The sequence below is a fragment of the Palaemon carinicauda genome, chromosome 13, assembly GCF_036898095.1.
Source record: "Palaemon carinicauda isolate YSFRI2023 chromosome 13, ASM3689809v2, whole genome shotgun sequence".
In the NCBI taxonomy this organism is placed as follows: Eukaryota; Metazoa; Arthropoda; class Malacostraca; order Decapoda; family Palaemonidae; genus Palaemon; species Palaemon carinicauda.
The window spans coordinates 19,972,612-20,000,178 of NC_090737.1; the positions used below are offsets into that span (position 1 = coordinate 19,972,612).

General features: G+C 34.7%; 1 protein-coding gene across 1 annotated transcript in view; it reads left to right on the top strand.

The window, feature by feature from the left end:
* Positions 1-2,175: 2,175 nt before the first annotated feature.
* Positions 2,176-27,567, top strand: part of LOC137652204 (U2 snRNP-associated SURP motif-containing protein) — a 52,077-nt gene continuing 26,685 nt past the window's right edge. Inside the window, exons 1-17 of the mRNA XM_068385426.1 lie at positions 2,176-2,310; positions 5,184-5,368; positions 5,612-5,705; positions 6,948-7,155; positions 7,719-7,841; positions 10,058-10,124; positions 16,742-16,907; positions 17,348-17,511; positions 18,486-18,542; positions 19,106-19,149; positions 21,104-21,208; positions 23,341-23,456; positions 24,589-24,706; positions 24,825-24,987; positions 26,156-26,235; positions 26,943-27,132; positions 27,320-27,545. Coding sequence (XP_068241527.1) covers positions 5,267-5,368; positions 5,612-5,705; positions 6,948-7,155; positions 7,719-7,841; positions 10,058-10,124; positions 16,742-16,907; positions 17,348-17,511; positions 18,486-18,542; positions 19,106-19,149; positions 21,104-21,208; positions 23,341-23,456; positions 24,589-24,706; positions 24,825-24,987; positions 26,156-26,235; positions 26,943-27,132; positions 27,320-27,545 — 2,023 coding nt within the window. The 5' untranslated portion in view covers positions 2,176-2,310; positions 5,184-5,266. The remainder of the gene's footprint in view (positions 2,311-5,183; positions 5,369-5,611; positions 5,706-6,947; positions 7,156-7,718; positions 7,842-10,057; positions 10,125-16,741; positions 16,908-17,347; positions 17,512-18,485; positions 18,543-19,105; positions 19,150-21,103; positions 21,209-23,340; positions 23,457-24,588; positions 24,707-24,824; positions 24,988-26,155; positions 26,236-26,942; positions 27,133-27,319; positions 27,546-27,567) is intronic.

Consider the following 27,567-nt stretch of genomic DNA (forward strand, 5'->3'; position numbering starts at 1 on the left):
CAACAGATGGTGTATTTTGTCTGTGGCAACTAATGGAGAAATTCCGGGAAAAGCAAAGAGACCTGCATGTGGTATTCATTGACCTTGAAAAGGCTTATGACCGAGTCCCAAGACAAGAGGTATGGAGGAGTCTGAGGGAGAGCAGGGTGCCAGAGAAGTACGTTCGACTGATACAAGAGATGTACCGTAATGTATTTACTAGAGTGAGGAGCAGTGCTGGGGAGACAGAGGGTTTTGAGGTGAGAGTAGGATTACACCAAGGGTCAGCTCTGAGCCCATTCATCTTTAACATAGTGATGGACGTTTTAATAGAAGAGGTAAGGGAGGCAGTACCATGGAACATATTGTATGCAGATGATATTGTTCTGTGCGCAGAGAGCAGGGAAGATCTGGAAATGAAATTGGAAAGGTGGAGGCAAGTACTGGAGGACAGAGGAATGAGAATAAGTAGATCTAAGACAGAATATATGTGTACCACCAGTGAGGGGGATGATAGAGAAAGTATTCATCTTAGGGGAGAACAGATAAAGAGAGTTGATAAGTTTAAGTATTTGGGATCCTTTGTTAACGCTGGAGGAGGTATGGAAGATGAAGTTAAACATCGGGTACAGGCAGGCTGGAACAACTGGAGAGCAGCCTCAGGAGTTCTTTGTGACAAAAGAATACCACTGAGGTTGAAAGGAAAATTTCATAAGACAGTGGTAAAAACAGCAATGCTGTATGGAACGGAAATAGCAAGCATGAGGAAGACTGAGGAGAAGAAGATGGATGTGGCAGAAATGAGAATGCTTAGGTGAATGTCTGGGGTGACAAGAGAGGATCGGATAAAAAATGACGACATAAGGGGGTCGACAAAGGTGGTGGAAATATCAAAGAAAGTGCAGGAAGGGAGGCTGAGATGGTATGGACACCTGATGAGGAGAGATGAGGACCACCTTGGGAGACATACTATGGAGATGGAGGTTCAAGGAAGAAGAAGAAGAGGGAGACCAAGAAAGAGATGGAGGGACTGTGTGAGAGGAGACTTACAGGAGAAGGGGATTGATGAGGCAGAAGCGCATAATAGAAAAAAATGGAAACGGCTCATCCGCAACGGCGACCCCATATAAAAATGGGAACCAGCTGGGAAGAAGAAGAGTGTCCTTTAATACATATGCTAAAATTGTAAAAATGGGTTTTTATCAGCCGCAGTGTCCTTTAATACATATGTTAAAATTGTAAAAATGGGTTTTATCAGCCTCAGTGTCCTTTAGTACATATGTTAAAATTGTAAAAATGGGGTTTATCAGCCGCAGTGTCCCATAATACATATGTTGAAACTGTAAAGATGGGTTTTATCAGCTGCAGTGTCCTACAATACATATGTTAAATTTGTAAAAATGGGTTTTATCAGCCGCAGTGTCCTACAATACATATGTTAAAATTGTAAAAATGGGTTTTATCAGCCGCAGTGTCCTACAATACATATGTTAAAATTGTAAAAATGGGTTTTATCAGCCGCAGTGTCCTATAATACATATGTTAAAATTGTAAAAATGGGTTTTATCAGCCGCAGTGTCCTTTAATACATATGTTAAGATTGTAAAAATGGGTTTTATCAGCCGTAGTGTCCTATAATACATATGTTAAAATTGTAAAAATGGGTTTTATCAGCCGCAGTGTCCTATAATACATATGTTAAAATTGTAAAAATGGGTTTTATCAGCCGTAGTGTCCTTTAATACATATATTAAGATTGTAAAAATGGGGTTTGTCAGCCATAAAGTCCTATAATACATATGTTAAGATTGTAAAAATGGGGTTTATCAGCCGCAGTGTCCTTATTTTAACATATGTATTAAAGGACACTACGGCTGTTTATCAGCCCATTTTTACAATTTTAACATATGTATTAAAGCTATAACCCATTTTTACAATCTTAACATATGTATTATAGGACTTTACGGCTGATAAACCCCATTTTTACAATTTTAACATATGTATTATAGGACACAATGGCTGATAAAACCCATTTTTACAATTTTAACATATGTATTATTGGACACTGCGGCTGATAAAACCCATTTTTACAATTTAAACATATGTATATAGGACTTTACGGCTGATAATACACATGTTAGAATTGTAAAAAACGGGTTTAGGAATTAAAGTAAGTTGGCTATACTGAATTCGAGTCACGTGACCAAATAAAATGGCGTCCGGTGCGCACGACGACGCCGTCGTGTAAACAACTTTTTAACCAGTGACACATCCGCGGTGAATTTAGCCGGATTATTATTGGATATTACCATTAGGAGGAGGTTATATAAGGTAAGGATAATCTATAGCACATGTATTCCATACAATTAACCGGGAATGCTCAAGTAATGTGGTTAATTACGCGATAATAGATGAGCGCAGTTCGTGGCATTGAACGAATGTTAGGAAATTATCCCCTTAACGTTGCATTGCTAATTTTTAATGCGATTTGAATATTTAATCGATGTAGGCGAGTATTTTGTGCGATTTATGAGGGAAACTTAACCTTACTTGCCTTACACTATGCCTTTTCCTAGCCCCACCCGGCATCTCCTCCCCCTCCATTTTATTCCTGGAAACATAGTAAATCGTGACCGTGACTGATCTGCCAATGCTAGCTAAATAAATGTATGTTTAAATTGTATTGGAAACCTTGTATGGAATATAGGAAACCACTGTATACTGTATAGCACCAAAAGAGGTGCACGTTTGTGTACGATAATGTCATACTGTCATCTCTCGCCTATTGATACTAAACCTTATCTGGCTACGTTGGATATTCTTTTTTTTAAAATATATTCTTTGAGGAATTTGTTTTGGGTGTTCAATTACTTGTAGTAAATTAAAATGCTCTTGTTGTTCTTAAAATATTTTATATTTCTCTGTTTCCTTTCCTCCCTAGGCTATTTTCCCTATTGGAGCCCCTGGGCTTATAGCATCCTACCTTTCCAACTATGGTTGTAGCTTGGCTAGTAATAATAATAATAATAATTTGGAAAACAGGGCTATGGGCGCCTCTGGCTGTCAATTTTGATTTAGATCTCGATGTTAAAATGCTGAAAATTTTCAAAGTAAGTTATTTAATTATTTCTTATGTATTTTATTAGTGGAGTGTATGCATGATAGCTGCCACCTGTATTTATGATGACGGCCGACTAAGAATACGGCAGCGCAAGGTGGATCGCAGTGGCATTAACCCCCTCCGTTAGGTAATTAGGTATGGACATGGCTTCTATGTCAAATTAAGGGGGAAGTTTAGGTTAGTTGGTGTCCAATTTTAATGCATGCGGGTAGATCTGGCCGCTGATGTACAAAGGCTCCATAATAGTAAACATAGAAACCTTGTATTCGCCAATAACCTAACCGTTATTGTATAAGGAAGGACCGGGCCTCCTGTCTTCATAGAAAACGGGGATTTATTTCCCATTTCCTTGGCATTCGTAAGTCGTAGCTGTCGTTCTGGAAAGACACTCCATAATAACCACACTTAACCTAACCTACGAGATGTCTTTACCTCCTTACCCCTCTTAGACTGCCATATTCTCAGCTTAGAGACTTCTTATATCAGTGACCAGTTCCTCCCTTATGCGTGAAAAATGGAAATGTTCTTCCCCTTTTCTAGTCATTCCCAAGATATTTTACTACAAAATTATTTTGGTAAAATTATAGTTACAGACGGAACAATATTTTGAACCGAAAAAATTGTTTATCCTGTAATAATAATGTGCTTTCACTGAATTTAACCTTCATTTCAACAGCAAATGAACTGAAAACCTATTAAACCTTTCAAAGAACAGGGATATTTTTTAGAAGTCTAATGGTTTTTGCCTCCGCCTGCGCTTGCGGAAAAAGAAAACCATCAAGCGCCTATGTACTGGCAACCGGTACATGCTGAGCTGCGTACGCTAACCACATTGATTATTATTTATAGTTGGCATGAAATTAAGTTATCATAATTACCTGTAATTTATATCAAGTCCCTCAAATGGTTCTTGCTCTGACGTGGCTCGCTTCGTTCACAAATAAACATTCTCTCTGCTTTTTTGTGTGAGCCATACCAACCATCTGGGTCATTATTTCAGTGATGATTTTCACTTCCAGATGTCAAAAATAAGTATATAGTGAACTGAGATTAAGTAAAATAAATTTCCTAAATAGATGAAATTACAGTAAATCAAAAATAGAATGAACTCCCCCTCTGGGAGATGTCTTTTTGTGCTGGTAGTCATGGTGGAACTGAAGCTATGCAGGTGCTGGACAAATGTAAGGAAGATAGGTCTTTTACCGCTGTGAACCAAATGTTATCCGTGAATGAGAGTACTTTGAGTCACAGATAGAAAAATTGAGCCTCGTTGCAAATCCCCTGCTCAATGTCAAGCATGTAGAATATTGTATTATACCAATACCATCCATGATGAGTCTTATTTTTTAGTTTTACAGTAATATTAGTGGGGTTAACCCTGCTTCCCACGGGGAACCTCAATATGGCAATGAATTGGTAAGGAAAGATTTGCCAAAGCACAATACTGTAGATGCTACAGCCCTGTCAAATCTTTCCTTGATAACTATGACATCTATCCATCGTATTAGTGATGATCTTGGGTAAAAAATTTCTCTTCAGAATTACAGAATTTTTATTTCTTAATATATTTTTTAAAAATAACATCAAAGTAATTTGTAAAATCAAAACACACAAAGTTACATGGGACAAGCTATGTCATTTGTTAGTAACAGGTAGCCCATACAAGTTCTTTCAAATTGTTCAGCCATGGGAGTCGAAAATATCCAAAAATTTTGTTTGATCATAGAATTGTTTGAGTTGGTAGCATTCGATCTCCAAGGTATTTCTGTATTATATATTTGCTGCTTGATATAAGAAAAGGCTCATGTAATTTTGAACAGGCCTTTTGATAACATGAATTTATTAGCAAATGTTACAAGGAGAGGGGAGCTTCAGAGATGATCATGGACATAAATATTCACTCTAGGGTATTTAAACAGCCCCGACCTCTCAAGAACAACCTCAAAACATTTTGCCATTGTATATGGTGTGAAAGTTTACATTTCAATAACAAAAGAATAATCAAAGTAGATTATCTCCCATGTAAATCATCATCAGTCTCAGATAGTGTATTTCAATTACCTTTTTTATTTTATTTTCACAGAGCATATTGATAGTGAACCAGAAGTGTGTTGGTGGGCGAAGAAAGTTATTTAGGGTGGATTAAAGATTTATAAAATAACATGAATGTCAACCTATACCTGTAATGTTACGATGACAACACGAACAAAATCTAAAAAGGAATTGGAAGAGGAGAAGAAGAGGCAGGAGGAAGAAGCTGCTGCTCAGGTAAGTGTTGGGCATTGGTTAATAGATTTCTGATGATGAATATTGTACTTTGTGATAAGCTTTTTGTTTACCAATGGTATCCATACTTGAGACATTTAATGTACTAATTTCCATGTAAGTGTGCAGACCTTGTCAGCATTTCTCATAGAATTAACTCTTTATATTGAAGGCTTCACATCTTCAAAACTAAAAAACTTTAAAAGTTTCTTTGGACCATTCAACTATTTTGCACCTTTATTTCAGGCATACGAGGAGTTTGTCGCTACATTTGAAGAACGACCAGCTCAAAAGGGAAAAGTATGGGTTAAGGCTGGTACCTTTGATGCTGGCTCCCGAAGTAAGCTTATGATGAATTTTTGAATTTCATTATTTTTGCACGAGTTGTAACCCTTGGAGCACCATTGGATATATTTTGTCAGGATTTAATCCCTTCGGTGCTATTGGACGTATTTACCTCATAGTTAAGTTTTTCTTATTTACATTTGAAAGTGTTGTAAAATCAATAAAATCATTTATAGATAATGAATTGTTGTCAGATACTGTATTTGATTAAAATCATTTATAGAGTCCTTATCTACAATATCTTTTGTTCTAAGATGATTTGTAAATTGCCCTAAAAAGGGCCTTGTGCTTGAATGCCAGTTTTTGTTTTTTTAATGTTAAGTGTTAGTGCTCAAAGGGTTACTGTCTGCAAGACTGTGCATAATTTATTTTTGAGGAATATAAAGTTAGATCTTACAACTACAGTTGCTTTTGCCATTGAATTTATAGTAGAGAGTTATGCGGTCTTTTGACAGTACAGTACTACATTGGATCCTTCTCTTTGGTTATGGTTCATTTTCCCTTTGCCTACACTCACACAGCAAACAGTCTGGTCTATTCTTTACTTATTCTCCTCTTGTCATCATACACCTGACAACACTGAGATTACCAAACAATTCTTCACCCAAAGGGTTACTGAACTACAGTACAGTATAATTGTTCAGTGGCCACTTTCCTCTTGTTAAGGGTAGAAAAGATGCTTTAGCTATGGTAAGCAGCTCTTCTAGGAGAAGGACACTCTAAAATCAAACCATTGTTCTCTAGTCTTGGGTAGTGCTGTAACCTCTGTACCATGGTCTTGCACTGTCTTGGGTTAGAGTTTTCTTGCTTGAGGGTACACTCAGGCACGCTGTTCTGTCTTGTTTCTCTTCCACATGTTTTGTTAAAGTTTTTGTGGTTTATATAGGAGATATATATTTTAATGTTACACTTCTTAAGAATTTTATTTTTTTCTTGTTTCCTTTCCACACTGAGCTGTTTTCCCTGTTGGAGCCTCTGGGCTTATAGCATCCTGCTTTTCCAACTAGGGTTATAGCTAAGCAAGTAATAATAATAATAATTATGTGAAGCTTTACCTCTTTAATAGATATGAAAAAAATCATTGAAAGAATGTAGCTTAATTCATATAAAGCATTAATCTTACATGCTGTTTTACACTTTGTTTTCCTTCTGATTTTAAAATGTTATGCCCTTCTCTGTGTCAGTTTTCTGAGGAAGTGCTTTCTAAATTTCCTAATGATGAAATTGATCATTTCAGAGGAGGATACAAAAGAGAAGGGAAAATTATATAAACCTACATCAAAACTTGCAGAATTAGCTGAAAAGTTTTCAAGTGCGGAGAAAGCAGCTCAATATGCATCGACATCACCTAGGGCGGACCGGGATAAGCCCGATAGGCCAGGCAAGAAGAAAGAGAAAGAAAAGAAGAAAAGCAATCTAGAGCTATTTAAAGAGGAATTAAAAATGTAAGTAGATGCCATAAAAATTGTTTTTCTTGGGAGAACTCATCAATTTCTTTTATTGATGATAGTTTTGATTAGAAGACTTCTGTTCAGTAGATGATGTTGGTCTGTATCAGAAATCCAATTATTATAGAAAATTTTATGTATTATATCAGATTTGGTTCTTGTATCCTGCAATATTACATTGATTACCCTGCACTAAGATTAGAGAGTACTAAACTTGTAGTACCAGTCAAATTGAGTATATAGTTATTGTATGGTTGTAAGGTTGGTAATCACCATGTTTATGAAACAAAGTTAAAGATATTATTTTTTTTAATTAGGCTCTTGTCTACATTATATAGCGCTTTATCATTAAATTTACCTGAAGATATATGTTTTTATTTATTTTTATTTTTTTCATTTTTGTATGTAACCTAACATTTTAGCCAAAGTTCACAGTGTTTCCTCTTTGATGAGTGCCAGATGATCCGATGTTACGTGCATGTGCTTTAAGTTTAAAGATGTTTGGGACTATAATAGTTAGTGCTCTGTATCTGTATTAATGTTTGTGTTTTCTTTTACAGCATACAGGAAGAAAGAGCGGAAAGGCATCGGATTAAGAATATGTATCAAACTCGGGAGTCTGGAAAAACTAGTCGTTTTGAGGCTCCAGAACCGAAGATTCCTGGATTTCTTGGTATGGGTAAGTTTGTTTGTCCTCGATTGATCGTCGCTGAGCAAACAAACAATGTGTATTTCTTGCAACTAAAATTATAAAACCATACTCTTTTTAACACTTGGGTTAGGAAGAAGTAATTAGCCGATTCTCTTTTTTTTTTTTTTGTTATCTTTATTTCATTTTATAATTACAGCATAGTTTATGGTTTTATATTTTTAGAATTATTTTAAATAAGTTCTGACGTTTTCTCTAAGTGGTTATATGGAAGCGAATTACAGAAAGGGGATCCACAACATAAGGTAATGGGAGGGGTAGTCTTATTGATAGTGTGTATAATAAAAAGCCATTGCCCCAAATTTTACTTGAATTGAGAGAAGTCTGTTTTTTTTTTTTTTTTTTTTTATTCAAATTCTACCTCTTCCAATATTAAAAAAAAAAACACTAAAAAGTACTATTTAATTGTAGTTAAATGTTACATAGAATAAAAAGAATAACTTCACAGACAATAGACATTTCTTCTCTACTTAAAAGATCTAAAAAGATAAATGAAAAGCTAAATTTTTTTCATAAATACATGAATTTAAAAAAAGTAACAAACTGTGTATGGTGTAGCCTCTTCCTATCTAAATTTTTGTTATAGAATTAGAAGTGATATTTGTAAAAATTTCCCCGTTAAGGACGGAAGCCTAATATTAAAGAAGCAAAAAATAAATATTGAAAGATAAATAACAGAAGAGTAAATGAGGTAGATAAGATGGTTATATCTGTGGTCATTTTGAATGGATAAAAAGGTTTATTCTCATTGAATTTTTTTTTTTTATACTGATAGAATGCTAGTTTGGTAAATAGATCAATCTATGATGCAGACAAGTCCTCTTGGGTGTAACCAAGCAAGTGGGCATTGTTGTGTGGCAGGAAGAATGAGTGGTAATGACGTCGGGAACGCAGAAATCAAAGGCATAAATCTGACAAACAGTGATGCTAGATTTAGCTTTAGGCCCCCATGGTCTCTCTACTCTTTCAACAGGCAAAGACGGGTTGGTAAAGTTGAAAACACTATGTCTACTCGCAGGTACTGGATTGAAACTTTAGGCTCGGAAATAAGGTGGTTGTACTGTATAGTCCAGTGTAGTCTGATAACATGGTAGGCAGAAAGATTAAAATTAAGTAAACACCTTTGAAAGTGCTACACTTCAGGAGAACTGGTCATGTAACAATTTTACTACAAGATGGTTACGAAATTACGGTATTAGAGTATTCTCTCTCTCTCTCTCTCTCTCTCTCTCTCCTCTCTCTCTCTCTCTCTCTCTCCTCTCCTCTCTCTCTCTCCTCTCTCTCTCTCTCTCTCTCTCTCTCTCTCTCTCCTCCTCTCTCTCTCTCTCTCTCTCTCTCTCCTCTCTCTCTCTCTCTCTCTCTCTCTCTCTCTCTCTCTCATCTCTCTCTCTCTCTCTCTCTCTCTCTCTCTCTCTCTCTCGAGAGAGAGAGAGAGAGAGAGAGGAGAGAGAGGTTGGTTTCATTGTGTTCTTGTGACATCTATGCTCAGTGCCACTTCCCTGTGTTCTGGTAACTTTGTTTGCCACCAGACACTGCCTGGTCGTAGATAGAGAGGTCATTTAGTGCATAAGGAATATATAATGTCAATTGCCAAGTTTATCATCATTATCTGATGCAAAATGATTTATATATGTTTTTGTGAGATGTCAGAGAAGGAAAACGACTTGACTGAGATTTGGTCTTTAAATCAAATCCAGTTGTGGGTTGTATATGTTATGTCTTATTAACAAGTATGGATGCGTACAGAAAATTTATGCTTTATTGATGAGTGTGGATTAATACAGAAGGTTACTGTCTGTTCTTGAGATTCAGATTTGAAACTGTGGAATGAACATATAAGAATAAACCATTATAGCAAGTATTTGACTCATGGTTTACTTAGCATTTACAGTACTGCAGGTATAATTACTGTTGTATTATACCAACAATATTTAGACTACTGTATTTTCTATATCCTAGAGGATCTGTACTTGAAAATCCTCTGATACACTATATTATACGTAGTGTACAAATTTTGAGGAATTTGGCGTGTCAAGTTCCCTCTCACTGTGGTAGTGATGTTATAGTTATTGAAGGAGTTGAAACTGTTTGCAATGGTTGACTCTTAAAGCAAAGTAATGGAAATTTATTTGTCCTTAAAAGTTTTTAGTGACTAATGTGTAATGCTTTTGCCCAACAGATGATGCAAAGATTGGGAAGCTTTGATCCTGGTGACCCTACAACTACTAATCTATACTTGGGAAACTTGAGCCCAAAGGTTTGTTATATTGCTGTTTTTATTTAAGCATTTTAGTTGTTAATATTGAAACCATTTTTTTTTTTTTTTTTATTGCTGTTACAGTACTAATCTTGACCCCCAAAGCTGGAGCAGATTATTTTCTCATGAATGAGAGTTGAAAATTGAAGGGTTAATCTGAAGTAATGTAAAAAGCAAAAAGCATTAATAGTAGGCGGGGGGTTTCCCGGGCACCAATGACTATTGCAAAAAACAAGCAATATTGTTGGTTTGCCTCGCAAAGTATTGACATGGCCAGTGATAATGTAGGTTTGTTTATTAGGTAATTAATTGAACTATTGGAGGATGAAGCAAGTAATTTTTTTTTTATAATTTTCATGATGTTTAATATATTTAAGGCTTACATCTCTTGCATTTGCTCTCTGTCACCTGACTGCCAGAATGACTAAAATTTAACGGTCCAAAACAACAACCTTAATTGGCATAGTCCAGACATTGCCTAACATTTAGCTAGTTAAATTACAGCGATTCCAGTGAATGTTAAAAATCCACAAATATTTACACTACTTTTTAAATAATAATATTACTAGTCAAGTTACAACCCTAGTTAGAAAAGGAGAATGCTGTGCTTAAGGGGCTCCAACAGTGAAAGTAGCTCTGTGCGGAAACAAATCAGTGAATAGTAAATAAACTGTATATAAGACATGAACCCCTAGATTCCTGCTTACGCAGTAATTGTCTCGCATAACTGCATTTCCCATATCCGTGCTCACTCTGAACTGCACTGTTATCCAATCACCATTGTTAGTATTTAACAGCCATAGAATTTTATCTAAAGCACCTTTCAAGGATAACGGACTTATCGATAATTAGTTTTTATCAAGTCCATGTTACCAAGCTACTGACTGGAATAAGTGATACAATGTTCTCTTAATATGCGATATTCAGGATTTTACAATTTTAACAAATTTTTTTTAAGATTAAGTGCAAGTTGGTATTACTCAAGTAGATACCATTTATTTGTCCAGTTCTTTATTTTCTTCTCTTAACACTTTTAGTAAATTAGCTTCAAGAGAGGCAATGTAAACATTTTGGAATTTTCATAGAAATAACATACCTTTGATAACACAAAGTATTATAGAAAGAAAGATGTATACAAACCTATGTAACCACAGTAAACATACATATCTTTTATGTGAAGGGAGAGTGTAGCATACTCCAAACAGCTTTACTCATCACCATTGTTCTAAACTTCAGTCACTCATAAAAAGACAGGAACTAAAATGATGAGGCTCAAAGTTCAGAATGATCACATTCGGTTCAATAAAACCAGGTCCTTTAACAATAATGAAATGTATGAAGTTCATTGTTGATCCTCTTCTGGAAAGGACTGATTCAGCCCTTTAATCTAAAAAATATCAAAGCTCTCCCTATCACTAATGCTCCCAAGCCATTTCAGAATGTCATCTCCAAAAATGGTGGTCTGGGTGAATGCATGGGTACCTTATTTCTAGATAGTCATTCCTCTTAGTTCTCCAGATAGGTTTGGCTCCCTCACTTTTATACTTGTGGTTGGTTTTCCTAAGTTAGGTTAACGATCTTTAGTTATGTCAGCCAAATTTGTTGAAGCTGTGGTGTGCTTTGTATTCAAAAGAAAGGAAGTTGTTAAATGATTATCTGCTCGTACAAGGTGTGTTCAATGCCAGTGAGGGACTCCAGGCTCAAGAATATCTTAAGTACAGTAGGGTCCCCGAATTAAGCGGGTGTTTCGAATTACACGATTCCCCTTTTCCACGATCGCTATTTTTCAAAAATAAATTTTCTGTATCCACGAGGCTGTTCAAAGTTCGCGAGTCAAGCACTACAAAATGTATCAAATCTATAGTCTTTTTAAGTATATTGGTAGCCCTAAATACGGTGATTTATAATAAATGTTACAAAACAATATTAACATTACATTTCATTAACATAATTTCATAATGAATAGCCTATTTAAGGATAAAATTCCACATCAACAATGAAATCAACTGTTAACTGTGCGAGTCCAGCTGACAAAATTTAAACAGAAATGTGGTTACGTTCTCGGCAATCTTTATCTTTCTCCAACCTTACGATAATTGTAATGGTAGTGTTAATGATGGTATATTAAAGCATTATTTTTGTTTAGTACAGTATATTTAAAAGCCTTATTTTTCCCTCTGGGCGTTCAAGGTTTTCACGAGTAGACTGGGTTCGTTTATCGGCAGTGAATAGCCTAAACTTCGGTAACGAGTCGTCAATATTTTGTCATATTTTAAACAGTAGGCTATACATTTGATTTGCAAACATTGGTTTTGTAGAGTAGACGGTAAAATAAAATCTAGAGAGAGAGAGAGAGAGAGAGAGAGAGAGAGAGAGAGAGAGAGAGAGAGAGAGAGAGAGAGAGAGAGATTTCTGCCATCAAACATCTCTCTCTCTCTCTCTAGATTTTATTTTACCGTCTACTCTACAAAACCAATGTTTGCAAATCAAATGTATACTGTTTAAAATATGACAAAATATTGACGACTCGTTACCGAAGTTTAGGCTATTCACTGCCGATAAAACGATAACAAACCCTTTAATGCAAACTAACTGTATCCTTTGATATTCCTCTATATTTATCACGAATTCCTTCTATACCTCCTCAGACACTCTTATTTCAAATATCTAAATTATTCTTATCACAACTAACACCATCTAGTCATTTTCATTCCATTATATCTATTATTCCTCTGGATCTTATTCCCTTTCCTTATTCTGTTTATTCGATGGGATTCGTTTTTCCCTTTACCGTCTTCCAGAATCTAATTTTAGCCACTGGCAACCAAATCCCCCCTTCCCCCGTCTCCCCTGCGAGTCCACCCAGCCTATCTCATAACTCCCCCCACCTTCATCCTCCCCTGTTCTAGGTCTGTAACCTTCTGCGTCATAATATCTCTCTCTCTCTCTCTCTCTCTCTCTCTCTCTCTCTCTCTCTCTCTCTCTCTCTCTCTCTCTCTCTCTCTCTCTCTCTCTCGTTATACAATACTTACAAATAGATGAAGAAACCAAAATCGGTTTTCTTGAAGTGTCAATTAAATACAAAACGAAAAAATTATACCGTGTATACATCCATTTCAATCATAGCTTAAAATACGGTAACCGATTTCGTCCGCAAACCACTATTTTTTAGGAAACACCATTCTATTCCAGAAAATTTTTACTCTTTAAATGTCAATTGCGCTATAATAAAACATGTACTTATGTTGTTAAATTTCGGGTGTGTTTTAAAAATCGAGTATTGCTAACTTATTTTTGTTTTACTTTTGGCTGTGATCACATCAGCTGATGTCTACTGTAGCTTCCGCGCGAATACAATAACAAAGAATTGTTTACACCATTTCTTAACTTATTCAAACCATCTATACAGTTAATATTACATAAACACCAATGTGTTATAACCTATCATATTTATTGTTTAGTACTTTAAAACCATCCCCTCTCTCTCTCTCTCTCTCTCTCTCTCTCTCTCTCTCTCTCTCTCTCTCTCTCTCTCTCTCTCTCTCTCTCTCTCTCTCTCTCTCTCTCTCTCTCTCTCTCTCTCTCTCTCACATCGAACGTTATAGCGGTAACCTAATTGTTCGGTGACTTTAAAAATAGGCCTAGTACTTTCTTCTTTTACCTTTTTTGCATATGGATCCATAATTGAGGTGGGTACAAGTTGACTTATAACTGAAGTTAGGAAAAGTATTTTGGATATGGAAAGGACAATTATCTTTCGTAACAGTTTAGAATTATCGTAAGTTATCACTCTGTCATTAGCGGCAGTTTGCTATTGTGGATTAAACGCATAAGGAAAAAAAAATTTCCAGCTTTGCTACGAATTTAGGAATTTATATGGATACGGTAAGTAAAATATTTGTAATAACATAATGTTTACTAAATGTTTGTAATATCATTAGTTATGACTTAGATCATGTGTGTTTAATGCATTCGTTTGTTTATTATGATCGAAGATGGAGCGTAAACAAATGGAAGGTTTCCGTTTCAGGCGGCATCATAAAGAAAAACATTTCATAAATGGCATTCATTTCATTTATTTGAAAGTTCTAATAAAAAATAATTAGAACATTGGTAATAACAAATTCAACATATAATCTATACTTGGTAAAATTGCTGTCAATTCAAAAACACAGATGTATAAATGCGTCTGTTTCTTCGTTGTGATCAGAGATAAACGTAAACAAAACATTGGTTGTCGTTTTCTATTGTGCTTTTTAGCGTGTATAGGAAACGCATGATATAAAATCGCCTTTATTTTGATAATTCTGGATTTTTAATCATACAACAAAAGCTAGTCTATAGAGTGATGGTTTTGCTATTCACCAGTTGTATTATACAATAGATATGACAAACATTAAAATTTGTCTGTATTTTGGGGTTGTGTTATAACGGGAAATATATGGTGTTTACACCTATCCTGGTTGTAATTTTAACCATTTTTCAAGTTATTAGAACTTTAAAGTATATTAAATGTTTTATTTATTTACAAAAACAATTTGATATTATAAAGAAATACAGTATAGTACAAAGAAAGTATTGGAAATGGGTAGTAAACACATTTGAATAGGCAAATTGCTGGTTGCCATGGCCACAATGGAATTATTTCTGTTAGTTGTGTGTTTCGAAATTCGCGAATTTCCATTTACACGAGGTCATTAATCGACCAAATTCTCGCATAATTCGGGACCCTACTGTAGCATGTTCAATCTGCAACCAAGCCTTTGTCACCCATGTTCCTCCACTTAATCTTCATCTTGAGCAGCTTGTTCACTCTACATTCAAGCCTATATCACCCTTGACCCTCCACCCGATCTTCCTCCAAAAGCAGTACAGACATGGCTCAAACTTGGCTACTGCATGAGGACAAATTTATTATACTGTAATGTAGAAGAGGGCAGTTGGGTTTTATTTTTACTCAGGAATACTTACCTTTACCGTACCTTAGTTTGTTATAAATACTAGTAATTAGGATGAGACTTTTTAGGAATTTTTAGAATTGTACTGTACCCAGTGGTGGTGTAGAACATATAGTATTTGGACTGTAGTGGAGAATTAAGGAAGGGTGCACAGTTCTTTCAGTGTGTAGGTGGATGTGCTTCATACGACCAAGAATGGTCTGGAAGCCAGTGCATATGATGGATTTTAAGTCTATACATGGGATAACTTAACCTTTCTTTAGATTAGAAGGTGTCAAACCTCTTTTATATTACCTTCATTCCACCTTTCTGCAAAGTGTGGGAATAGTCAAAGAACTTATGATGATGGAAATATAAGCAATTTTTAATGCTGTATAAAGGTTATTTCAATACTTAGAGATGTATTGAAAGTCAATTCTTATTGATTAAAGTTATACTTTATGAAATTAATTAGTTTCTTGCTCACCTCCTACAGATAGTGGTAAGAATGTGTTTGTGTATGAGCTTTTTCCCTCTCGTAGAATAATAGTTAACTAGAACTAAGGCAGACATGTTTTCAAACCCTAGTGGAAAGTGGTAGTATCATGCCCAATCGGGAGAGTATTGATTTTAGATTAAGGGGCCTAGTCTGTATCTTTCAGGGGGAGGGACATCAAGGCTCTTTTGTAAATATTTAAAGGAAAGGTTTAATTTTAATCGTTACTTGTTGCTTGAAATTTAAAATGCACAAATAATAGACCATACTAGTTGTTAAGTGTAAGCCTTTCTTTTTATTGAATACTGTATTGTATCACATGCAATTTTCTGTTTATTTTAAATTTGTTAATTTTTGTCTCCTATCAGACTGCTTCGGTTCTTTGTGTATTTGAATTATCCAATTTCTGTTTGTTTTTGCTTTGTTGCTGGTTCTTCATGCAAGTTATGATGATAGCAAGTAATGCCTTGCTCCAGAAGTTGAGCATGCTGTCAAGAGTAAATCATTGAATACTATTTAATTTTTAGAAATGTATATTACGGCTATAGGCCATACAAATAATTTCAGCTTAACCATACACCTTCCATTTGAATAGATAGGTTGTTGTAAGCTATATTTTTCCTTTTTTCTTTTGATATGAGAGAAATAATGTTGTTGTTCACAAAACAGCATGGAACATGCACACTGAGGTTATTACATCCGTCAATGAAGTTGGAAGGTTATTTTTTCGCCCCTATTATGTAAAAAGCTGAATATTATTAAATTTTGGAAGTCCAAGGTCACGGTCAAGCAAATAGTCCAATTCATTTAATCTGCCATAAGTTTGGACATCATTGTCACAGAAACTTAAAACTTGGTTCATATTTGAGGGTAAGAAAATCCACGCCAATTAATACAGATTAATGTCAAGGTTAAGCAAAGGGTCGGGAAATAGCTGCCACAGCCAAGGTTTGTGCTCTACCGAGAGCTCCTCTAGTTTTAATATAGAATGAGAGGAGAGCATCATTCTTTTTTTCTAGTTTTTCAGATTTGATGCAGTGAGAGTTTAGAAGACAGTTTACTATTAGTTGTGGCGGTAAAATGTATGGGAATAGATATTTCTTCAATGTATGAATTTTAGGTTATGATCTTTACGCCAATTCATAACTCATGAAGGGGAAAAATAATTTTATTTTTACCAACAGATTACAGAGCAGAGGTTGATGGAACTCTTTGGAAGATATGGGCCACTAGCCTCAATCAAGATTATGTGGCCACGCACTGACGATGAGAGAAACCGTGGTCGTAATTGTGGTTTTGTTGCATTTATGAATCGTAAAGACGGAGAGAGAGCATTAGCTGCCCTTAATGGTAAGATCTGGTATTTGACTATGACTTGAGTAATGCCCCTTGTGGAGTTATTCTGTTCAATGTGTAATCTGCATGTGTACCAGGATAGTTGTCCAGTGCTAGTTTGATGAATATTTATTTAAATTTACTGTTAATTTGAAAAGTTCCTCGCTATTGTACCTTTAACCACCCCAAGCACTTTTATTTTGTTATCCTTTTTCCTCCTATTTGGGTACCAAGCTTAAATATTTGCCTTTTAAAAAATTTAACTTTCTATTACTATAGTCTGCAATTTTTTAATCCCTAAATTGAATTGAATCTGGTAGGTATGATATAGAAATTATCATGTTCACATATGATAGTAATACTGTAATTGCTTGCATAAACATTAATTACATCAAATAATGATACTTTAATTGTTTGCATAAACATTAATAGTTCCTGTTGCTTTTTATTTTCAGGTAAGGATATTGATGGTTTTGAAATGAAGCTTGGTTGGGGAAAGGCCGTTCCGATTCCTTTACACCCGATATACATTCCCCCTGCTTTAGTTGAACTTACTTTACCCCCGCCCCCTTCTGGATTACCATTCAACGCTCAGCCGGATAAAAGAGACAGAGATAAGGTAATTATGGTTGTTATGTGTTTCAGTATTAAATGCCATGTTTCCTGTCATATTGGAGACTTATTTAATGAAGGGTCCTGCAAAAATCACACTGTAAGTAGCTTTGTAAAATAGAAAAAAAAAGTATGTGGTATTTTATGTTATATCTATCTAAAAACTTATTAATCCAATTATCCTTGAAATATAACAACTATGAATAAAATCCTAAATATCCATGACAAGTTGAAATGTGCTTGATATTTAATTTTTCAAAAGAATCATGCAAGGAACAAAATCCAGTAGTACAAGTACAATATGACGTTTATTATTGATGAAGTTATTGTAAAACTGCGTATAGAGTTGTACATTGCATGAGAATTCATAATCTAAATTTATGTGAGGAAATTTTTTGGGAATTAGATAAGGTTGTGAACAGATGAAGAAGAGCTAGGAAACAAAGTACTGTATAAACAAGTAATATAACAGATTCATAAGTTAACAAAATATTATTGAATATGTAAACATCAGGAATAGGTAGTGGTTTAAGGCTATTAAAGCAATAGTCTAGATATATCTTGTTTAGTTACAGCTTTCTTATTTGGCTGGAAATAAGTTCTTTTTATATTTGCTTCATTGGTATTCAGTGTTTTATTTCCTACGTATAGCAAGTCGGTTAATGACCAAATTAGTATTTTGCAAGCCAGTAAATCAATATATGCTTGGTTTCTTTTATGTTTTGGTCCATTGTAGTAAAGGGTAATTCCACTTCAAGTATAGTAAACAAACTTGTTCATTGGTGTTAACACTGAGGAAAATATTAAAGATTTTGAAGAGTGGGTGGTATAACCACAATTGTGCTAGTATTTTATTTGATGAAGTTGCTTATTTTGGGCAGATGAATATTGGTCCTTCCAAGTTTAGCCTACCTATAATTGAACCCAGTTAGTGGTTCCTGCCTTGAACCTTTCTTAGAGTGTACTCTTTGTCCTCCGCAGGTGCCGCCAGTCGGATCAGCATTCCCAGCCGACGAGTCCAAGCTGGAGTTGGACAAGGTATTACCCGACAACTTTGCATGCACTATGTTGTCTTGGGTTGAGAAGTGTATATGTTGAGGTTTATAGATCACATGAATATTTACTGTTTTGCTATATTGATTTAATTTCATCAAAGTTGAAATCATATAATACTTAGCAGTGATTGTTCTGTTGGATAATAATTCATTATATGGATACCTCCCTCTTTTCAGTTTGCTGATACAGTCCTTATATTTTGTTACTGATTTCCTTTTTGGGGTTAATGGGGAGAATGATACATTGTTTTTTTTATATTCTTAAGTTTTTGTAATTTCAATTTGGTACTTGAATGCCTTGCTATTCATATAATTAGGCTTCAGTCCTCCTCATGTTTGGCATTCACTAGTAATAAATTATTAGAAATACTTTTTAAACTACTAACAGCCAGAATTTTTATCTTTTATCTTGCTAGAAATTTAACTTTTTTTTAATCACATGGGGTAGGACAAACATGAGAGAAGGGCAATTAAAGATTAATATGATTGTTTATAGAAAAAAAGACCAACCCATCTGTTATCTTTGTTGCTGCTCTATTCCTACAGATTTTACAAAGGGCTGTTGTCAAAGTGGTTATCCCAACAGAAAGGTAAAGAGAGAACCCGTCTTAGTTTGTTTACCACTTCTTCCGACTTCCCTGCCCACTGGTAAGTCTGTTCCAATGTACCTTACCAGCTGCCTCATAAGTTCAACTGGAAGGCTTTTGCTGTATGGACAACCCCATGCTTTAAGGCTGGGTTCTTACCAAGTTTTTTTTTTTTTTTGTGTGTCCAAATGGTAATTGAAAAGTTTAATGCTTCTCATGAGAATAAGGTAAGGATTTTTTTCTTGAACAGGCAGCTGGTAGGGTTAATTAAACTAGACTAATGGATTGGGGGATGTTTTATTTATGCTATGAAGATCACTTTTCAGTTGCCAAAGATGATGACAAGCGGAAGCAGCATCGGTTGCAGGAAGAAGAATAAAGTTAAGTTTTTAAAAGTAGCAGTATTTTATTATTACTCATTATTTCTAATTGGTTAACCATTTTTTTATAGGTGCACATTTTTTTTCCTCCATTTTGTGGATGATGCTCCGAAATATAATGTGGGTGCCCCACAAACCGTCTATCCCATACAGCTGTTCGTTGTGCGTGGCGGTTTTCCTTTGCCATTTTGAGGGCCAGTCTTGTCACCGTGAAGTTTCTTCAGCGGCATCGACAGCTTCTTTTAACTGCGAATTTTGTTGCAATTTAGAGCAACATTTAAAAAATCTTTTACAGCAGGGATAGCAGACATATAGGGGGGCTTCAGGGTTACAACTCTATCCCACAGCTTCAGCGGGCTGTCTTCTATGGCGGTTGAGGGCTTCATCCGGGTACAGCAGCAGCTGTTGGTCAGAGTTTGGGACTCCTAAAAGACTTCCAGCTAGTGCAAACTGATGCAGTGAACTTTTCTAGTGAACTTGATGGACATGTGTCTCATGGGGTCTCGGCTCTCTCATGGCCTATATTTGTGAGGGCCCCTCTTAGCAACAGAGCTAGGTACAAAAGAGGAAATTTTGGTTCCCATGTGATAATAGTACAATTCTTCAATAACCTGTCTAATGTGAAACGTAAGAACTCCCAAGATGATTTATATAGAATATATAAAACTATCAGCTTTCCCATCTTTATTTGTGCCATGAAGAATATGCCATGTTCTTCTATTCATCTAACAGGTAAAACTCTTGATTTTGTCCTTGTTTTGTATTCTTTTCAAATTGTAGAGAGAATCTTAGGTTGAGCATTGGTTGCAGGACACTTAAAATATGTAAATTTTGAGTTGGATGTTACAGGCCGGCAAATCGTGCTAACATCATAATGAAGGTAATACAATTTAGTCAGTGCTTATGTCTTGAGAGTGCTGTATTTCCTTTATGAAATGTGATGTTAGCAGGCATTTGTTGCAGACAGAAAAAGAATGAAAATTATGTAATAGGTTCTTGTAGATTTTGTTCATATATTGTCAGCCTGTTTTTTTAATGCATTAATTTGATAAGGTTTCTTGATTGGAATTTTTTTTAATGTGCTGCACACATTATAAAATGTTGTTGTTATATTACGATTTTATTTTAAAGCACTTCAGCTACACTTGAAAAAAGAAAAGAATTTTAGTAGGAAATATATTATATAAACTTTTGAAATAACACTGCCACTGAATTTTGTATTGTATGTGATATGAGTTCAATCTATTATTTTTCAGCACTGAAGATGAACATTTGTATCTTGTACGAATTATAGTACTACCCAAAATGGCTTTATGAAGGCACTGTTGGTTGTTTAACTTTTAGATGAGAAATTCTGTAACTGTATAACCATTTGACAAAACTATTTAACTAAAAAAGTTATTAAACTGACCAGTACAGTTTATCAAGGATACATTTGACAGCTCATTTTGGCTACTACTTGTAATTCATAGTTTTTATGCCATAGTGTTGATAATTACGTGTATTTATATATAAATGTGTATACTGTAGAATATTATTGCTGTACATAACCAAACTTTAATTCTCTTTTTCAATAGATCGCTGTTGCAGCTTATACATCGTACTATAGAGTTCATTATACGTGAAGGACCTATCTTTGAGGCAATGATCATGAATAGAGAGATAAATAATCCGGAATTCAGGTGAGTTCAGCCGTCCATAGAATTTTTTTTCGTTCAGCATGAATTAAGTTGCCATGAATTGTATAGGAGACCACATGGTTGCTTACCATGGGTAAAATAATTAGGGTACAATTATGTAACAAGGTTTTATGTACTGTACAGTTACAAGTAACTTTGAGTACTGTACGAGCAAATTGGGATACGAGCATAAAAATTTTAAATCGGTCGAGTATCGCATTGGTCTGTAAGAAAATTTTGTGCACCGTAATGGCATTTTTTATGGACAATTACTAACGAGACTAGCACAAAACAAACCACGTGGTTCCTATGCTTAACCCACATGGTGTACGTGTCGTATTGACGAGATTTGTACCCCAATTTCATGAATGTATTTGGAAGAACACTACAAAAGCAGTTTTGTCTCTAGATGGGTTCGTTGTCAAAATTGAGCATAAAAGTGTAAGAGAAAGATGATGAATTGTCCATAAAGCCAAAATTAGAGATCAAGTTGGTGGTAATGAATGTTGTTCAGGAGAGAAAACTCCTGAAATGTTACCAGAATTGCTCATGGATGGAGATCTCCTTCCAAGCTATCCCCCCCATCCTCCACTTGTCTCCCCTCACAATAACCACAACACTTCTCAAAGGTAAAGTGCTAGTCAATTTGTTAGTTACAGTATTTTTATTTTTCATTCTGAATTATTGACTTGTTTAAATTTCTGATGTTATGGGTTATAAACTGTTTAGTTATTAGTTACAAAATCTTTAGAAATGAGTGTATTCATGGACTTGAAATTTTTTCTAGTGAATTTTTTTCTTATGGGAAAATTTTTTATAGAATACGCAAATTTTGTTACAACCCTGCTTCTAGAATAAACTAAACTTGTAATCCCAGGTGCTATTATGTGTAACTGCTCAGTTTAGGTTTATTCCAATACAGTCCAGCTGTGAAAGGCTGAGACTTTAAATATTTAAGCTTTTATTATCATATTTCCTTATCTCCATGTGGGAAATGTTTCTCAAGTCACCGAGGTACAAACCTTTAAATGATTGTAAAATTAAGATTACTATCTGAATTTGAAATTGCACTGGAGCACAGTAATTAAGTTCTTATCAATGGACAGGTGGTATTATCGAGTGTGGACTGTGGTGTAGCTCATTTTTGTTGAAATCTTGAATAATTTTAAGTTCAAGAATTTTGTTAAGCTTGAAAGTACCACAATTCTCTGAAATTTAACCTTTGGAAAAGGAAGTATTGCGTCAGGGAATAGGTTTCTTTGTCTAGTGAGCTGTTAAAAATTATTTAGTCAAAGACTACAAACAGTAGGGGTAATGTTTCCTTTTTTTTTTTTTAGCGGAATCAAGATTTCAAGTTTTCCTCTGCCCAAATATGCAATTTTCTCTCGTTAAAAGATATGTCACGGAGGCTGTCAAGGAGTTGGATTTTAGTCTGATGGAAGACAGATACAGCTCTTAATTTTTGCAGGATTCTTTCTTTGGAGAGGGTTTTACCAGTAGCCTGGTTGCGTACCAACACTGTATTCGCTAAGCATTATCTTGAAGAATCCTGCTTATCAAGATATTGGGGCCTTATCTATAGTGGCTGATGGTGATATGTTTAGATACAGCTTGTTTGATTTATCAAGCAAATTTAATTATTTTTGGTTTAAATTCTTTATTTTGGTAGAAACACACTTAGGTAAAATAAGTGATTAGGTAATAAATTGGTACAGTATTTCGGAAAAAATTTTGAAGATTCTATTTGTTAAAATTTTTAGTTTGAAATGGGTTGTTAACAAGATGCTAAAGGCAAGTCTATGGTATTAAGTAAGTTTATTATTGTAGACCTTAGATGGCCTATCTCTTTTTCTTGCTGACAACCCACACTGTGTACCTTTTTTATACAAATCCTTATCTGTAGCATGTTCATATTTTTTTATAACTTTGGGAGGGATTTTTTATAATGTGAGGGTAATTGTTTTGTTGGATTCAGTGCCAAAAATCTTGGTAATGTATGTTTTTTCCTCTTTCTACTGAAAGAGCCACAATAATTTAAAGGGGTTAGTCTGAATTATTCCATTTACCTTCATGTATTATGCTATAAATTTATCGTTTCGGGCAAGTTTGATTAATTGTTCTTGTATAATTTCCAGGTTCTTGTTTGAAAATCAGAGTCCAGCGCATGTGTATTACAGATGGAAACTATTTTCGATCCTTCAAGGAGATTCACCAAGTCGGTGGTCAACAAGACCCTTCAGAATGTTCAATGGTACGATATTTTTAAAGATTTTAAGTCTCTAGTAACTTTTTTTAACCTGACAAGATCAATTGGTAATATTTGTTTACTTTTTGCTCAGGTGTTAAGGATTTGTCTTGAAATTTTAAGTAAAAATTTGAGTTGGACATTTTAGGGGTGTGACTTTACACCTTGAATGAGGTACAGCTCAATAAGTAATGGTTTTTTATCATGGTATTTTTGTATTAAGATTATTTTTCTTTTTAAATTATAAACCTATTGCTTACAAATACGAGGGGATACCTGAAAGAAAACCAGAATCTTACAATATTTCAGTTTTGAGGTTTACACTGTAACTACTGAAAGCAAAGGCTTATAACTCCTCCATTGTTGTTTTCTTCACTTCTTGCACGTCTGCAAAACCCATTCCTTTTAAGTTTTATTTCTTTCGTTTTGCTTAACAAATAAGTTGCATGTCCCCGCTTACCTGCCCTCCATGTTCACCTAATCTTGACAAAAAAAGTTGAATATAAAATTGAATTAATAGAATACTTTATTGCAAAATTCCATCTTTGTTTAGGGTACCCATTTGTATTTTTTCCCAACTTTCTCCCCCTTTTTTGTTCCCAGAATTTGAGTAAACAAGGAATGAAACCCAAATAACTTGATGAGCAGGCTTATTTGCTCATCCATTTGTTAATACTGCCAAGTACTCGGTTTAATTAAAGTTGATATAGGGTATCTAACGAGAGAGGATGTAAGTCAAAGGACAACATTTTTATGTGTATGAGGACCAGGACTTATTATTATCTATTATTGTAATAGACCTTCAATAAGGTCCCCTTCCATACTATAAAAAGGTGGTAAAAAATAAGAGAAATATTTTAAAAGTTGGGACAAAGGGTAAAGGGATGCATGCAGTCATTATTGTCATCATGCCTGCTTTTATTGAGAAATAAAGTGACTTCATTGTCTAGTTTAGACTGAATATGTAATGAAAATTTTTATAATACTGAATCGGAAGTTTCTTTAGATAGGCGTATAATTACAATTTGAACTATCCTACAAGAAGATAGACCTAAGGTTCATTAGCTTAATTAGAAACTACCTAGTGTTTGCTTTCACCAAGTTAATGAACATTTTAACTGATTTTTGTCTTCTTCAGGTGGATCAATTTGGAAACCTCCACCTCTCAATCCATTTTTACAAGGAATGCCAGAGGAGTTGATCAATGTAGAGGAAGAGGAAGATGATAAAAATAAAAAGGGATCATTATCAAATGCGTAAGTATACAGTAACACAGTTTGGAAAAGGACTATTGCGTGACAGTATCAAAACCCTAAAAGGGGAATATAGTTTCAGTACTATTTTGTTAATCAACTCCATTTGATATATTTGCAGGCAAAGAGGGAGGTTAGAGTGTATGATTCGAAGTTTGACGCCGGAAAGGGAAAAAGTAGGAGAAGCTATGGTTTGGTGTATTGAACATGCTGATGCAGCTGAGGAGATTTGTCAGTGCATAACTGAAGCGTTAACCAATAATGACACGGCATTACCAAAAAAAGTAAGTGGGTTCGTGGAAATTGAAATTTTGTATATAGAGCTTAAAACCTATTCCATATTAAAACACGGATACTTTTATCAGCACTTGAGATTAAAAAAATTAAATTGCTAGTTGGAGCTGTATGTCATAAGCTATAGTCACTGTATCTACATATGTTTAGGATAAGTGCATCTCTGTATGTTCCTTGTAAGATTTCTAGTGTCAAGTTTTGCTTCAAATAAATGTTGGTACATATACGCCCCCCACCCCCCCTTTTTTTTGTGCTGTTGGGGATTTTTTTTGGAAAACTCATTAGATAATTTTTCTGGAGTATTGATTGTTCTTAGAAGGGTCGTATCTATTGTAAAATTGTCTGTGAAGAGTGGGCATGATAAATGTTACTGTAGATATGTGCCAATAGGGAGAAAAGGGTTAAGGGGTGTGGTGTCAGACTTACCAGTATGTATTTTCTATGAGAGATGACATCAGGAAAAACAGGGTTTGCTTTTATCATCTCGGGTAGGACATTCGCCCTTTTGCACGATCTCTCAATATGGCATTCATTGCCAATGCAATGGAACATGGAAACTTTGTGTAAAGTAGTCGTGCCTCACATATAAAGATCCTGGAAGGCGGAATGGATCTATACAGAAGCTATTGTTCTGCAATTTTATTTCTTATTTTTGTAGATGTATGTTTTTATTAAAAACTAGTTATGTACTAAAATTGTCAAAATAATGTGGCTGCTCATAAAAATCTATGGAGGGATTGTATTTAAGAGGATATTAGGATTTATTCCAATATATATTGAATTAATGACCTTGTGAGTATTTTCTATACATTAATTCTAGATTGAGGAAAACTAAAAATTAGGAGAAAGTGGGTATCGGATATAAACTAATGCAACTAATACTGTTCTGTTTAAGAGTAACTTTCTACTACAGGAATTATGTCACAGGTGAAATCCCACAAACCAAATAGATTCTAGAATTATTATGCTTGTGGAGGAGATATTCTTGATAATTAATACCTTGGAAAGAAGAGTTAGATGCATAAAGTTTTGAGATATTTCATTCAAATTGCTCAGTTTTTTAGTATTGCTTCCATCAAGTCAGTTATTGGCTATCATCTATGACTAAAAATTAAGGGAGTCACATGATGTAATATTTTTCTACATTCTTATTTTCAGACAGCGAGGTTATATCTTGTTTCGGACATCCTCCACAACTGCAGTGTAAAAGTGTCCAATGCTTCATTCTATCGAAAAGGGTAAGTTACCATATTGTGCATGTCTTATCCGTACAAGTATTCAGTGTAGCCTTTGTTTGTGAAAAGGTTTGCTAGAGGAAAGGGGTCCTTAGTATTTGCTATTAAACCTTTTTCATTCAGTATATACTACAGAGCTACTTTTGTAATTGTTTATTCATGAGATTACTTTTAAAGGTTTTTAAATATTGTCCAAAGGTTAGTTTAAAATCACTGGGATATTGCTTTTTTGTTTTCACATTTTGTTGGTAACTTATCATCTATTGTGTTTTATCGTATTCTGTAGAAAGTAATGTTTATGGCTTTTCTGGAATTTCAAAGGAAAATTGGTAATACAGGATAGAATATCCTAATTTTTATAAAGCCCACATGACTCGATCCCGTAGTGGAGTAATCATTTAAAATCCAACACACACACACACTCTCTCTCTCTCTCTCTCTCTCTCTCTCTCTCTCTCTCTCTCTCTCTCTCTCTCTCTCTCTCTCTCTCTTTTTTTTTATAAATATAGGAAACTAGTTCTTAAAGGAAAGTTTGTCTGATTGTAACATTAATGATTTCTGCAATCATTGAATGCATTACATAAGTTTTAAGATATTAATTTAGAACAAACCCTTCAGACCAGCATTATGAAAGTCAAGAATGGTATATGTGTAATTTGATATTTATTTTGTTTTGGTGATATTAAGAATCATTGGGTTTTGTTTTCCAGATTCCAAGCAAAACTAGCAGAAATATTTGAGGGCCTTCATACAGCTTACAACTTGATAGAATCACGGTTGAGAGCAGAACAAGTAAAACAACGTATAATGCAGTGCTGTAGAGCATGGGAAGAATGGGCTATATATCCTCATGAATTTCTTATACATCTTCAAAATCTGTTCTTAGGTCTTGTTAAAAGGGTAAGAGTGTTTTTTTAAAGATTTTATTCTGAATTGAATTTTAATTGAAATGTCCAGAACCAAATTTTTTTTTTCTTATGGAGGTTGTTTTTTTAAATTGAATTTCATAATTTCATTTTAAGTAAAATGCTCAGCACCAGATCAATTTGAACCATTTTTACAATGCGATAAATATTTTTTGCAATAGGAACCCGACATGGAACTCCCAGAAGAAATGATGTTGAAAACTGTGTGTGTCGAACCAGTAAAAACTCAGGATGTAGATGGTTACCCATTGGATGATGTAGATGGAATTCCTATTAAAGAAGAAGACAGAGATGATATCGATGGGATACCCCTTATAAAAAGTGATGCCATCTCTGCCCTAATGGGTTATGAGGATGACGATGACGACGACCTTGATGGCGCACCTCGTATGTATTGTAACATTTTAGT